Genomic DNA, 13,285 nt, shown 5'->3' with positions numbered 1-13,285 from the left:
GTGCCCACTTTGATGCCAGTTTTTATACCCAGAACCACTTTGGGCCAGGCTGGACTCTGTTGGATGTGATGCGGGGCATCCCTCTCTGTGTATTATCAGTGTGAGATCAGTGGCCCAAACTCATTTAACCCTTTGAAAATACCTGTTACTTATTCAAATTGGGAAAAATGCCAATCTGCCAACTTTGATGCCAGTTTTTATACCCAGGACCACTTTGGGCCAGGCTGGACTCTCTTGGATGTAATGCGGGGCATGCCTATCTGTGTGTACGTAGTGTGAGATCAGTGGCCCAAACTCACTGAACCCTTTGAAAATAGCTGTTACTTATTCAAATCATGAAATATGGCTATGTGCCCACTTTGATGCCAGTTTTTATACCCAGAACCACTTTGGGCCAGGCTGGACTCTCTTGGGTATGATGCGGGGCATCCCTCTCTGTGTATTATCAGTGTGAGATCAGTGGCCCAAACTCATTTAACCCTTTGAAAACAGCTGTTACTTATTCAAATTGGGAAAAAATGCCAATCTGCCCACTTTGATGCCAGTTTTTATACCAAAAACCACTTTGGGCCAGGCTGGACTCTCTTGGATCTGATGCGGGGCATCCCTCTCTGTGCAATATCAATGTGAGATCCGTGGCCCAAACTCATTTAACCCTTTGAAAACAGCTGTTACTTATTCAAATTAGGAAAAAATGCCAATCTGCCCACTTTGATGCCAGTTTTTATACCCAGAACCACTTTGGGCCAGGCTGGACTCTCTTGGATGTGATGCGGGGCATCCCTCTCTGTGTATTATCAGTGTGAGATCAGTGGCCCAAACTCATTTAACCCTTTGAAAATACCTGTTACTTATTCAAATCATGAAAAATGGCTATGTGCCCACTTTGACGCCAGTTTTTATACCTAGAACCACTTTGGGCCAGGCTGGACTCTCTTGGGTATGATGCGGGGCATCCCTCTCTGTGTATTATCAGTGTGAGATCAGTGGCCCAAAGTCAATTTTATTTTTAAATAATAATTTTGTGGTTTTACTTTCATGCCCATTTTTATGCCAACCGTGGGATCTTTTTTGCCATTTTTATCACCAGTCCCCTCAAGGCCCCTCACTTACGGTAGGGTATGAATATTATTCATTTTCTGTAAGAATAATAGCTAAAACAGGAAAAAGAAAAATCCTCTGAATAAGAAACTGCCGAATAAGAAACCAACTTCAGCCCCGAATAAGAAACTGGCCGAATAAGAAACCAACTTCAGCCTCGTCATAACAAAACACTCCCTCTCCCCTGGCATATACCTCAGCTATAGTCTCCCACCACAGTAATAATAATAATAATGATAGGGCACCATGAGGCATGGCCCCTCACGCAGGACGCCCTCAGCTGTATAACGCTAGGTGTCTGGTGGCAGTACTACACAGACATGGCATTCAGGACTCCAGGAAAGCTGTGTGTCAGGCCCTGCATGAGCTGTGGTAGCAACAAAGAAATGTGACCTTCAGTGAAACGCCACTAACATGGGAACCTCAAGGAGGTGGTCAGGTCCGTCCGACCACCTGTGTGGTACTGCGCACATACATAACACAGTGTATATCACAGTCTTGTCATGCAGCCTCTCCTCACATGACACTAGAGACAGAGGGTGACCCGTCCGTGACGTGGAGCCGGCGTTGTATAACCCCCCTCAGCTCCTTACATAAACCTACGCGGGTGGGGGCGGGGAGCTGTTCCCTCACGTGTCATTAGTCACAATTCCCCAAAACACTGCCAGTCCCGCGGGCTGCCACCAGGGGGCAGCAGCACAATGCTTCAGTGTTCCCAGAGGGAGTGCAGGCGCAGACAGTAAGCGACACTAATAGTATTTTACAGGAGATCTGGAGGTAATCCGCCCGCCTGTCACACACCGTCTGCCCTGGTGTAAGCGCATTAACCCCTGCACTGCCGCCTCCGTGCGCGCGCCTCATGACTGGTAGTTTATGTAACCTATACAGATTAGTCCCTGAGTGTAACACACCGAGCCGCCCGGCATTCCTGCGCCACTTCCGCCCGCCGCCGCCACTACTACCTATCACCGCGCCGCCCGGTTGTACAGTGCTGCGGTGACTTTAAGAGGACGGCTGTGACGCCACGGCCCCCGCCTCTGTGTATGAGCTCATAGCCTTGGGGATCGGACCGGGAGGAGAAGTCGCTGGTGCCCGGCAGACACACAGCACCGGGGCACACTGCTCTATGAGCCGCTAGTGTCTCCAGGTCATTAGGCACAGGCCGCCGCTAGGAGGCGTCACCGGGCGATGACTGGCGCCTGCCAACTTGGTCAGTGTGCTGGCAGCCGCGGCGGGCATGGCCCATGTGCTGCAATGGGGCAATCCGGACAGCCCAACTCCAGTGCCCTGGCACAGTAACACGGAAATCAGCTTCATCTCTGGAGAACAAAGGAGCGTGCGATCAGACAATGGCCTTACTGAGGAGGAGACGTGAGCAGCCGCCTGTGCTAGGGGAAGCCTTGTCCTCCCCCGGCCCCTGACTGGACGAGGGTCCCAGCATGGAGGTGAGGGCCCTGCAGCCCCCCGAGCCCTTCTCTCTGGACCCCCCCGGCCTGTGCTCTGAGATGCTGGGGGTGGCAGAGGAAGCCTTCAAGGCTGGCAACTTTGACCTGGCAGCAGAGATCTATGGTTCTCAGCTGGATGAGCTGCCCCAGCCTGAGAGGTCCTTGTACCTGAAGAAAGGAGATGCCCTGGCACTGGCTGGCAGGGTGGCAGATGCCTTGGCCTCATACACAAGGGCAGCGATGCTGCGCCAGCTATGTCCACAGGAACTTGGCATACTGGTGGAAAGTATAGCTCACACCATCAGAGAGAAAGAACTGAAATTACCTTGTGCCAAGATGAAAAGTGACGCTATACCTACAAAGAAGGAAGGAAAAGAGCCCCATTGCACTAGGAGCACCCCCCCTGAGCAGCCCCTGGGCTCCGACCTCTTCTCCTGCCCCATGTGCAGACTGTTACTACTGGACCCGGTCACTCTGACTTGTGGCCATTGTTTCTGTAAGAAATGCCTGTGTGATAGAGAATCCACTGAATGTAGCTGTTGTAGCAATAGGATTAAAGGCAAAGCAGAGGGGCATGAAGCACCAGGCATGGACTTAAAGGTGAATGTGGTGCTGGGCAACTTGATGGAGAAGTGGTTCGGTGCCGAGACCAAGGTACGGAGGTTGTCTGCTGAAGGAGATGCTCTATGGCAGAACAAGGACTTAGTAGGCGCATTAGAGAAATACAACGCGGCTTTGGAGCTGGGTAAGTGGCAGCATAATGTCTAGTCCTTTAGAGGAATGGTGTCTCTTCTGCCCTACTGCAAGGGATACGCCGAAAAGAACGCTGTAACATGTTATACATTAGGAGCTAAGCAAAGCCCAGGAGCCATGCTGCTGCATGTACCAATGTTAGACAATTCTTTCTTTAAAGGGGTGCCCGTCCATTTGAAAGAAAAAAATTAACTGGTTTCAGAAAGTTAGCTAGATTTGTAATGTATTTCTATTTAAAAATCTCAAGCCTTACAGTACTTATCAGTAGAGATGAGTGAATTTGCCGAAGTTCGGTTTCTTATTCCCGCTGTCTGCAGCCTTAATGAACAGGGTGGATACAGCCTTACGGATCGGCCGGAAAACTGTATCCCAGTTTTCCAGGCGGTGCTTACGCTGTATCCACCCTGTTTGCGGAGGCTGCAGACAGCGGGAATCAGAAGCCGATAGTTCAGATTCATACGAACCCGAACTTCGGCAAATTCGCAAATCTCTACTTATCAGCTGCTGTATGTCCTGCAGGAACTGGTGTATTTTTTCCAGCCTGACACAATTCTCTCTGCTCCCACACTGTCCAAAGAAGGAGCAAATCCCCATAGAAATCCTTTGCTGCTCTGGACAGTTCCTGTCAGGGGCAGAGGAGGCAGCAGAGAGCACCATGTCAGACTGGATAGAATACACCACTTCTTGCAGAACATATAGAAGCTGATAAGTACTGGAAGTTTTAAGATTTATAAATAGAAATAAATTGCAAACGATATAACTTTCTATAACTATAACAATTCCAGTTCTAGCAAAAAAAAAAAACCCCACTGACCGACACAGATTTTATACTCCCCATCCCTCCTGAATAGATCGCCATTTGAATATCCTGCCGGCCATAGTTTCTGTCCGCTCTGGTCACCGCCTTTGGTTCTTCCTCACTTCCAGGTTCCATTGTAATCAATGGAAAGCTAAAAGAGATATGCAGGTGCCATAGGGTGAAATCCAGGAGAAAGGTTCCATTGTAATCAATGGAAAGCTAAAAGAGATATGCAGGTACCATAGGGTGAAATCCAGGAGAAAGGTGGTGAAAACAAAGGCAATTGGATTTTCTCACCTTAGAGCACAACATCTAAAAACGCTCTCAGTGAAGAGAATGATGGAGGTCGGAGCTACCATAGGTTTCTAGGTTTCTGGGATCCTACGCCACTGGGTCCCAACAGGAAATGCAGAGTGGTGGGGTGTCGAATCTCTGCAGTTGGCAGCGGTGGATGTAGATGAAACCTTGCCAGGCGCTGGCCGACAGTAGATATGGGACAAAGTAGCAGGTACTACTAAAAACACATTTGTCTCAAGGGACAACATGCCGACCGGCAACGGCCGTGATTTCTGTGGTATTTTAGTAGTGCTGCAGGCTGAGGGAATCCCGACCGGAGTATATACACATGGTATACACCGGGATCCCTAGCAGTGCTGCGAAAAACTGACATTTCTGTTTTCTGCAGCCGCTATTTACTGAATAGCGGCCACAGAAAACCCTGTCAGTGCACACATTGGAGCGAGTGGCTCCAGCCGTACGCTCCATTGTGTGCAGTGGGGAGTTCTGATGCGGGTGCGCACAAATGCGCTCGCATCAGAACTCAGCGGCGCTAAAGATCATCTGGCCAGTACTGCAGTACCGGCTGGGATGATCTTTTCTGAGACCGGTCGTTCCGTGACCTGCCTGGGTCACAGAACAGCCGGTCTTATACAGTTTGTGAACATGGCCTAACAGTGTGAGACAATTCTCAAAGAGTAAAAAGCAAAGGGGGAGTCATGAGAAAGTGTCTCACAATTACCAGTTAGGGAAATGTGACTGACACATGGAGTCTTATAAATTATGCATTGCTCTATGGGCAAAAAGTATTCAAAGGTATACACTATCTAATTCACCACAGGGTGTGTTGGCAGTCACCTAAGAGCTCTACCTCAGTATCCAGCATATATGTGGATAGGTATAGTTTTATTTTTTACAGACATAATGCATTGTACAGTAAGAGTCACCCAAGGTTTGTAGCACGACCAAGCTGTTTTTTTTACCTTTCTCCAAAGTTAAAAAACTAAAACAATAGCATTCTGTCTGAATAGAGAGCTGAATTTCCTTAGTAACTGATGTGAATTTCTCTTAACAGTAGAGGGATCTGCATGCGCACTCAGAGTGCACGTACATATAGGAAGGGGAATGTTGACACCTGCAGACTGGTGCGTAGTACATACTCTGCTGCTAACTTGCATAACTGTACTGCTTCACCTACCCACAGACTGGTTCACTCCAAGGTACAAAAAGTACCAAACTAGCTGCCAGAAAGCCACGGGCATCTTATGTATTACAAATATACAATGCAGAGAAAAGCAGCTACTATGCATTGTGTTTTATTTTCTCCCTATTTTCATGACCTCTGCTTGCTGTCAGTGGAAAACAGCCTTATTTCCATTCAGAGGCCAGGAACCTGTACACATCTCATATTTGTAGCTTCAGTGTATCCAGTCAAGCTATCCTCTAGCAGCTGAGATCTCCTCCATGTCATAGTGGTTTGTTAAAATGTGCCAAAGATGAGTATCAGCCAGGATGGGGAGTCTAAATTCTATTAGATGTGTTCGTAATGTTCCTCATAAACCTTTAGTAACTGAAGGCTCAACAATTGTCGAAACGTCAGTTGTATCTCCTGCTTACTACTTGTCCTGGCTAAGGGCTGCTGTGTTTTCTACGGGTAGGGGTAAGCCGCAGAGAGAGTGGTCTCACTGTGGCTTCTCTCTCTCTAAACAAAGGGCTTGACCCCTGTCTCCAACAACATCATCTGTTGGTTTTCTAGGCGACGCCATGCGCTTTTTACCAGTGGCTAAAATGACCACTGGAACACACAATAAGCTGACACTTAGGGGAACATTTATCAAAGGCTTTGCGACTTTTTTTTGGTGAATGATTGGATTTTCCACCCAAGTACTTTTTATGAACCAGTATTTTAGGGGCAAACATTTTCTAGATGCAACTTTTTTTAATCTGCCTGTTTTCAGTATTCACCCTAAAGTTTGCATAATCAGAGATTAATGCCCAATTTATCATTTGCAAATTTTTAAAAAGTCGCACAAACAGGTGCAGGCCTACGTCTAGTCAGTACCAGGTGAATAGGCTTGCACAATTTTTGCAATTTTGCGACTTTTTGTGCGACTTTTTACTTGGATACATTCACTATGGCAGTGCTACATTTTAATAAATCAGTCACAAGATATTGGAACAAAATACACACCAGTCCTCATTAGAATAGTTGCACATATTAGACTCCATAGTAAATGTTTTCTTGGTGTTTTCTGCAGCTTACTAGTCGGCTTGACTGTTTAGACTGGGGCAGACTGAACAGAGAGAAGGGATTTGGTAGCTGCTCTATTGTTCTGCCTGAGGCCTGGATAAAACAGGATTATAACACTGTACATGAATAAGGTCCAATGTGCATCTGTCCTGCTACTCTCTGGTCTCTCCGTGATTAAATTGCACATGTGATTTGCCCTGGACAGATTGCTACAAAACTGCATAGAATGAATTCCGGGAACATCCTGTCACTACCTCATCTACCCATCATCCCAAGAACATGTTGCCAACAGTGCATAGTCAAATACCTTTGTTTTGACATTGTGCGTGGTGCTGGTGGAGGGGTATTATTTTCTGTGGGGTATATAACATCATCTGGTAACGGATTGTGCCTAGTTAGCCTGGAAAGTCTGTCAACAGCATACATAAGTAATAAAGGGCTCCGCTATGGGGACATGCCTCTTACTATCAGCAGGAGCAGCCTTGAAAGAACTCTGTTCATCTCTTTAGTATGAGGGTTTAAACAACATCTAGATCTATGATATATTCTATATTACAGCCCCTGCAACAAGATCATTTTAGCTATCCTGACCTTCAGAATGACTTTCTTGGCACTCTGCATTGTGTATTTTCTCAAATATTCCTTCTGGAAATTCATCATTATAGTGATAACTGGGTGTTGCCGTTCTTCTTGTCAAAGAGGCTTTTCTCTACATACTTTGAGTGCTGACAGGTACCCATAGAAATGCAATAGCTGCCATCTATCTCTCCCATTCCCTTCATACACATGGACACACACCCTAGTTGTCAATTTATTCATACATTTTCAGGAGGAATAACAGGAATGGCTTAGTGCTGCAGGTTCTAAGAAGAGATGCTTCAGCAGTGTTACTTCATGGGGAATGCAACCATTTACTAAAACATGCATGTTTATAGGAGATGATTTGTCAGGAGAACTAGCGAAACCTTTTCATAGAGGTATTTTGCCTGAAATAATTCTTTGATGCCGAATGATTTGCTTAAGCAGTATTTCAGTCTCTGGAGCTCAGTCTCACAGACCCCAGTACCTTGCGGTAAAAACAGTTAATTACCATTAATCTCAATGTTGTTTTACATATGTTTGACTGCATTCATTTATTAAAGCAAATGTATTACTAGGGCTAATAAAATGTTTTCACTGGCGTGGAGATCCCGGTGGCGTGGTCCATTTTTCAAATCGCCGCCCCATTCCCACCGTTTTCTTTATATCCAAACAGGGCTGCTCTATGTTCCAGCGTAGGATCCAGCACCCCCAGTGTACCGATATCTCCTTTCAATGGTAATGTGGCCAGACTTGATTCTTAAGGAGATGCGTCACCAAGGGGATATCTGTATGCTTGGGGGTGCCAGGCCCCCCTCCAGTGCATACAGCAGCGCTATTTGCATATAAAGAAACCATTGCAGATAGCGGGAACCAGGCGGTGATTTGAAAAATGGACCACATCACTGGGATCTCTGTGCTGTAGTACATTCCTTTAATGTTCTTGGTGAAAATATTGTTTAAAAAGTAATGTTCACTAATACAGGGGTAAACTTATATAGCTTGTAGGGCCAGAAGCTAGCCACTAAGAAGTCTGTGGATATTTATGGGAAAAACCTCATGCCAGATGGATACCTGCAAAAAGTTTTTGGTATCTCACCAGATGCATTAATCTTTCTTTTTGTGATTAGTAGTAATTGAAGGTATATATAAAATGTGAGCAGGGGTATTATACAGGGCTCTGCAGTCATGGAGTTAGTCGGAAAAAATGTACTAACTCTGACTCCAGCTTTAAAAAAATCTTCAAAAAAATTTGAATTAAGTTTTGATATGAATTTTATAAGTTTTGCTCATCAATATATTTCATGAGCAACATTCTGATAGGACACTGGCCCTATTAGATAAGGGTGGTCAGGGAATATATTAGTAATAGGACACTGACCCTATTAGATAAGGGTGGTCAGGGAAAAGTTGTCGGTCACTATTTGGCAGTTTGTTTCTGAGCTGGAAGAGTCCATTGTGTGTGTGTGTGGGGGGGGGGGGATCTGTGCTGTTCTCTTCCTAGATGCTCGATGACTGTATATGAGCAGCAGTGTAATCTAAAGATATCCTGTGTAATATAGAGCAGGAGGAGAAGTAGCGAAGCAGTAACCTTTGCCCTTAATGTGGTGTTTTTCTCTCTGGGAGAAGATTGTGTGTTTTTCTTCAGTGTTCTATGGCTGCAGCAGTGTGTGTGTGTGTGTGTGTGTGTGTGTGTGTGTGTGTGTGTGTATATGCTATGGCTGCAGCAGGCTGTGTGTGTGCTTTGGCGTGACCCTACAGTAACCACTCTATATCACTATGTGTGACCCCCTGTATATCACTATGGCTGACCTCTATATTACAGGGATCTGCCATTGTTAGCAGTGTATGGTGAATATTAGTTAGAAACGTAGAAGATTGTCATCAGGAAAAGACCACCTGCTCCATCTAGTCTAGTCTAGAGGAGAATCTGCTTTATATCTTTCCTTATTCCCTCAGAAGTCGCCCCATGATCATGTTGGACATTAGGGAGAATCTGCTAAGCCAGTGTGATAAATAACTCCCCTGGTATCTGACTGGCCATTTATGAAGGAGCAGGAGTCTTGAGTCTGTCCTGATAAAATTCAGGAGTCTGAGTCGGAGTTGGAGCTGCGGCTTACCGACTCCACAGCCCTGGTATTTTAAAACTACAGAATTGCTTATACAATATATCTTTACAAAGCTTGGGAATGTACTACCAGAGGCCATACTGTCACTATTCTATGTTGAAAGGCAAAGGCACTTTTAAAGGCAGGACAGTTCGTTGTAAGCCAAGTCTTTTTTAAGTTGCTTTTGGATTGTAGTGGTTTTCTCAACCTTAGGGGGTGGGGTTTTTTTTAGCTCTGCAAAGCTGCTATTTTGGAAGTTGAGGAAATAAAACCGCAATGTTCCCTAAATATCACAGGCAAGTACAGAAGCAGATACAGTAGTTTTCCAGTATGAGAGGGCCACCAAACTCTCCCTATCTTTTTCTTCATGTACTCTTTTAGGTCTAAATTGGAGAGATAGGAACACTAGCGTTTAAAGGGTATTTCCTATCTTATTAAAGTGATGGTATGTTGCTTAGTTGTGCCTTCAGGAGACTCAGAATGGTACCATCCTATTTGAAATAAAAGGAATATGATCTAGCAGCATGAGAGCATCAGGGAGAAATGGCTGTCTGGGTCAGTAACTTGAAGCAAATGGCAGGTTTCACAAGGTTTGTGCAAGCAATAGTATATGTAACATCATGGTAGCCTATGTAGCTGCTTTGGTGTCCAATAAGGTGGAGGGCTTTTAAAAAGGCCTGTCAAAAATAGTTGGGTGTGTGAACTAGCACTGTGTGGTCCTAATTTCACATGATGTGATGGTTTGAAGTTCTGAGCACGAGTCCTATTCTAGTTAGTTCCATGAAATAGGGCTTTTACATGGAATGGTTGCCGATGCAACACAATCTCCTGGTGTCTCCTGTTTCTTCCCCCCAGCCTCCTACACAACTCAATGACTATCTTTCTTTAACTTGATATTTACCCTATCTACAGCCTAATATTGACTTAGGGTAGCTTCACACGGGCGGGCTCGCAGCGAGATTCTCGCTGCGAGCCCGGCAGGTCCTGGCAGTTCCCATAAACTACATACTTGCTGCGGACCGCAGCGAGTATGTAATTGTACCGCGCTTAACCCCTTCTACTCCCGCCCGGCTCCCCCGCTGTAAGCAGCATACATTACCTGTCCTTGCTGCTCGGGTCCGGCGTCCTGCTCTCCCGTCCGGCCAATTAGTGTGTTGCCCAGCCGCAGCCACTGATTGGCCGGGCGGGAGAGCAGGACGCCGGACCCGTGCAGCAAGGACAGGTAATGTATGGTGCTTACAGCGGGGGAGCCGGCGGGAGTAGAAGGGGTTAAGCGCGGTACAATTACATACTCGCTGCGGTCCGCAGCAAGTATGTAGTTTATGGAAACTGACAGGACCTGCCGGGCTCGCAGCGAGAATCTCGCTGCGAGCCCGCCCGTGTGAAGCTACCCATAAAGTGTCACTGTCGTGAATTTTTTTTTTGCAGAAATCAATAGTCCAGGCGATTTTAAGAAACTTTGTAATTGGGTTTATTATCCGAAAAATGCATTTTTATCATGAAAAAGCAGTTTGAAGCTCTCCCCCTGTCTTCATTGTTCTCCTATGGAGAGAGCTAAAGAAAAGACCAAAACAGGACAACAAAGAGTTAATCTACAAATCCCTCACCCATCTGTTCTGACCATCACCAGTGACTGTCTGAGCTCAGATTACAGCTGTCACCCAGCTCCGTGCCTGTAATCCTCTGTTATCTGCTTTCTGCTGCCGGCTAACTCCCTCCTTCCTCCTCCCCCCTCCCCTCTCCCTAGAGCAGACAGGGGACGTCTCCTGCAACAAGTCACAATTTTCAGATTTTTCAGAGTGGATGAAAAAGAGGAAGGAGGGGGGGACCTGGGAAAAGGCTTTTTACATGCAGATAATGGCAGATTTGGCTAATAAACCCAATTACAAAGTTTCTTAAAATCGCCTGGACTATTGATTTCTGCAAAAAAAAAAAATACGACAGTGACTCTTTAAGAATTATACCTAAAGGCCCTATTACACGAGACTATTATCGGCCGATAATTGTCTTGTGTTATACAAGACAGCGATCAGCCAACATAAATGATGTTGACTGATCGTTGCTGTCGTTTGTCTTTCAACATGTTGAAAGACAAATGACTCATATAGCAGCGGTCTGCTGTTGTCGCTCCGTGGAATAGGTTCGGTGGCAGCAGACCACCATTATCTGCTATGGGCTGCCTGGACGTTCTAGCGATCACCTGGGCAGCCCCCCTGCAGCTCCCCGCGGTCCCCCCTGTACTCAACCGCTCAGTGCCGGCGCACGTAATAGCGGCGGCAGCAAGGGAGAAATGCGGAGCAAACGAGCGCTGACAGTGCTCGTTTGCTCCTCTCAGTCGCCCCGTGTAATAGGGGCTTTAGGCTATGTTCACACATTGCAGTTTCATTGCAAAGGGAATACCCGTTTAATCATTTCATTGCAGTACTGCATCATTTTATTGTATTACTGCATCATTTTATTGAAGTAGAGTATCGTATTTCTGAAGACGCCGTAGGATTGTGACAGTACTGCAATGAAACTCCCAAGAAATAACAAATGAATCAAATGAATACTCCCCAGCTTTGTTTTACCTGGGCAGCTACTGTTTAGTGAAATGCAGAGTTGTATGTAAGCTTGTGGAAAGCTGCTGTCACCTAATAGTTAAAATCAATCAGTAGCACTACAGAAAGTCTTAGTGAAGTCAGAGGCTTAGAGTCAAAGTATTTAATATTTAAAGAAATATAAATTATGCATCTGTTGTAAGCCAACTTCAAAAGTCAGAGCTGTGCACACTGGTGTGTGGTTCTCTCCGGAGGACCTCTATGCCTAACAGGCAGGAGATTACCATTTATGATTTGGAGAAGCAATAGCATTTTCTCACAATTTTGAAAAGTATGTAGTGTTTTTTTTCCCAATCTGTTTTCATTTCAGTACATTAATATGGACACACACAACTTGTCTATAAGCTGCTTTTAGAGATAAGCAATACAGCAAGTCGCATGGACTTAGGTACAATAGACTGGAAGTAAACCTATTTACTATTATGACAACATTTTCTGGGCATGTGCTGTGACCTGTGCATTGTGGGGGGAGGGAGGGGGGCATTAAAGGACAAGTGCCATGAAAAACTTTTCCCAGTAATTGAAGCACTTTACAAAGTTATATAACTCTGTAATATGCTTCAATCACCTATCTGCCTCCCTTCCCTGTCTTTTCCCCCCTCCACCAGGAAGTGTCCTAACTCACACAGACCTAATGACTGTCGTCACCATCACCAGGCAGCTCCTTCTTGTGAGGATGAGTCATCAGCAGGAGGGCTGCTCTAGGTCCTGTTACAGCAGCCCCCCCTCCCCAGTCCAAGTGATGGCTTGCAGTTGTTCAGCCAATGGGAGCTGAGCAAGCCGAGTCACCTGACAAGGCAGGGGAGGTGGGGGGGCTGCTGTAACAGAAGAAGGAGCTGAGAGAAGAGCTTGGTGATGGTGATGACAGTCAGGGCCGGCCTTAGGGAAGATGGCGCCCCGTGCGAAACTTTCTTTTGGCGCCCCCCCCCCCCCCCCGCCCCTGTTGATACCCCCTTATGGTGACATACACTAAATCTTACAGCCTCCCACCCCTCCAGACAACCCCCACAATAAAACCACAAACATGACGGGAGGCTGTAGTATTTAGATACGATATACTAAATCCTACTACAACGAGTGCCACCCCTAAACCCCAGCCCCCCAAACCACCCGACCCCCGATAGTAGTACGATCTATGATTTATCAAACATGGTGTAAAGTGAAACTGGCTCAGTTGTCCCTAGCAACCAATCAGATTCCACCTTTCATTTTCCAAAGAGTCTGTGAGGAATGAGAGGTGGAATCTGATTGGTTGCTAGGGGCGACTGAGCCAGGTTCACTTTACACCATGTTTGATAAATCTCCCCCTATCTATCTATTATCTATCTATCATCTACCCCCCCAACTGTTATATATGTGACCTTTTCATCACT

The 13,285-nt window shown here is 46.0% G+C and overlaps 2 protein-coding genes across 13 annotated transcripts in view; one reads left to right on the top strand and one right to left on the bottom strand.

Moving 5' to 3' along the window:
- LOC138792873 (uncharacterized) overlaps positions 1-2,550 on the bottom strand; it is a 33,861-nt gene extending 31,311 nt beyond the window's left edge. Inside the window, exon 1 of one of the 12 annotated variants that reach the window (XM_069970884.1) lies at positions 2,461-2,550. In XM_069970884.1, coding sequence (XP_069826985.1) covers positions 2,461-2,542 — 82 coding nt within the window. In that variant the 5' untranslated portion in view covers positions 2,543-2,550. The other 11 variants (XM_069970890.1, XM_069970894.1, XM_069970895.1 and 8 more) reach the window with 11 other exon arrangements.
- The window catches only part of LONRF2 (LON peptidase N-terminal domain and ring finger 2), a 64,091-nt gene continuing 52,533 nt past the window's right edge, over positions 1,728-13,285 (top strand). The window contains exon 1 of the mRNA XM_069970882.1: positions 1,728-3,291. Within this exon, the coding sequence (XP_069826983.1) occupies positions 2,541-3,291 (751 nt within the window). The 5' untranslated portion in view covers positions 1,728-2,540. The remainder of the gene's footprint in view (positions 3,292-13,285) is intronic.

This window comes from Dendropsophus ebraccatus, chromosome 5, assembly GCF_027789765.1.
Source record: "Dendropsophus ebraccatus isolate aDenEbr1 chromosome 5, aDenEbr1.pat, whole genome shotgun sequence".
NCBI lineage: Eukaryota > Metazoa > Chordata > Amphibia > Anura > Hylidae > Dendropsophus > Dendropsophus ebraccatus.
The sequence above is the reverse complement of the archived record's forward strand: the minus strand, read 5'-3'. Positions and strand labels throughout refer to the sequence as shown.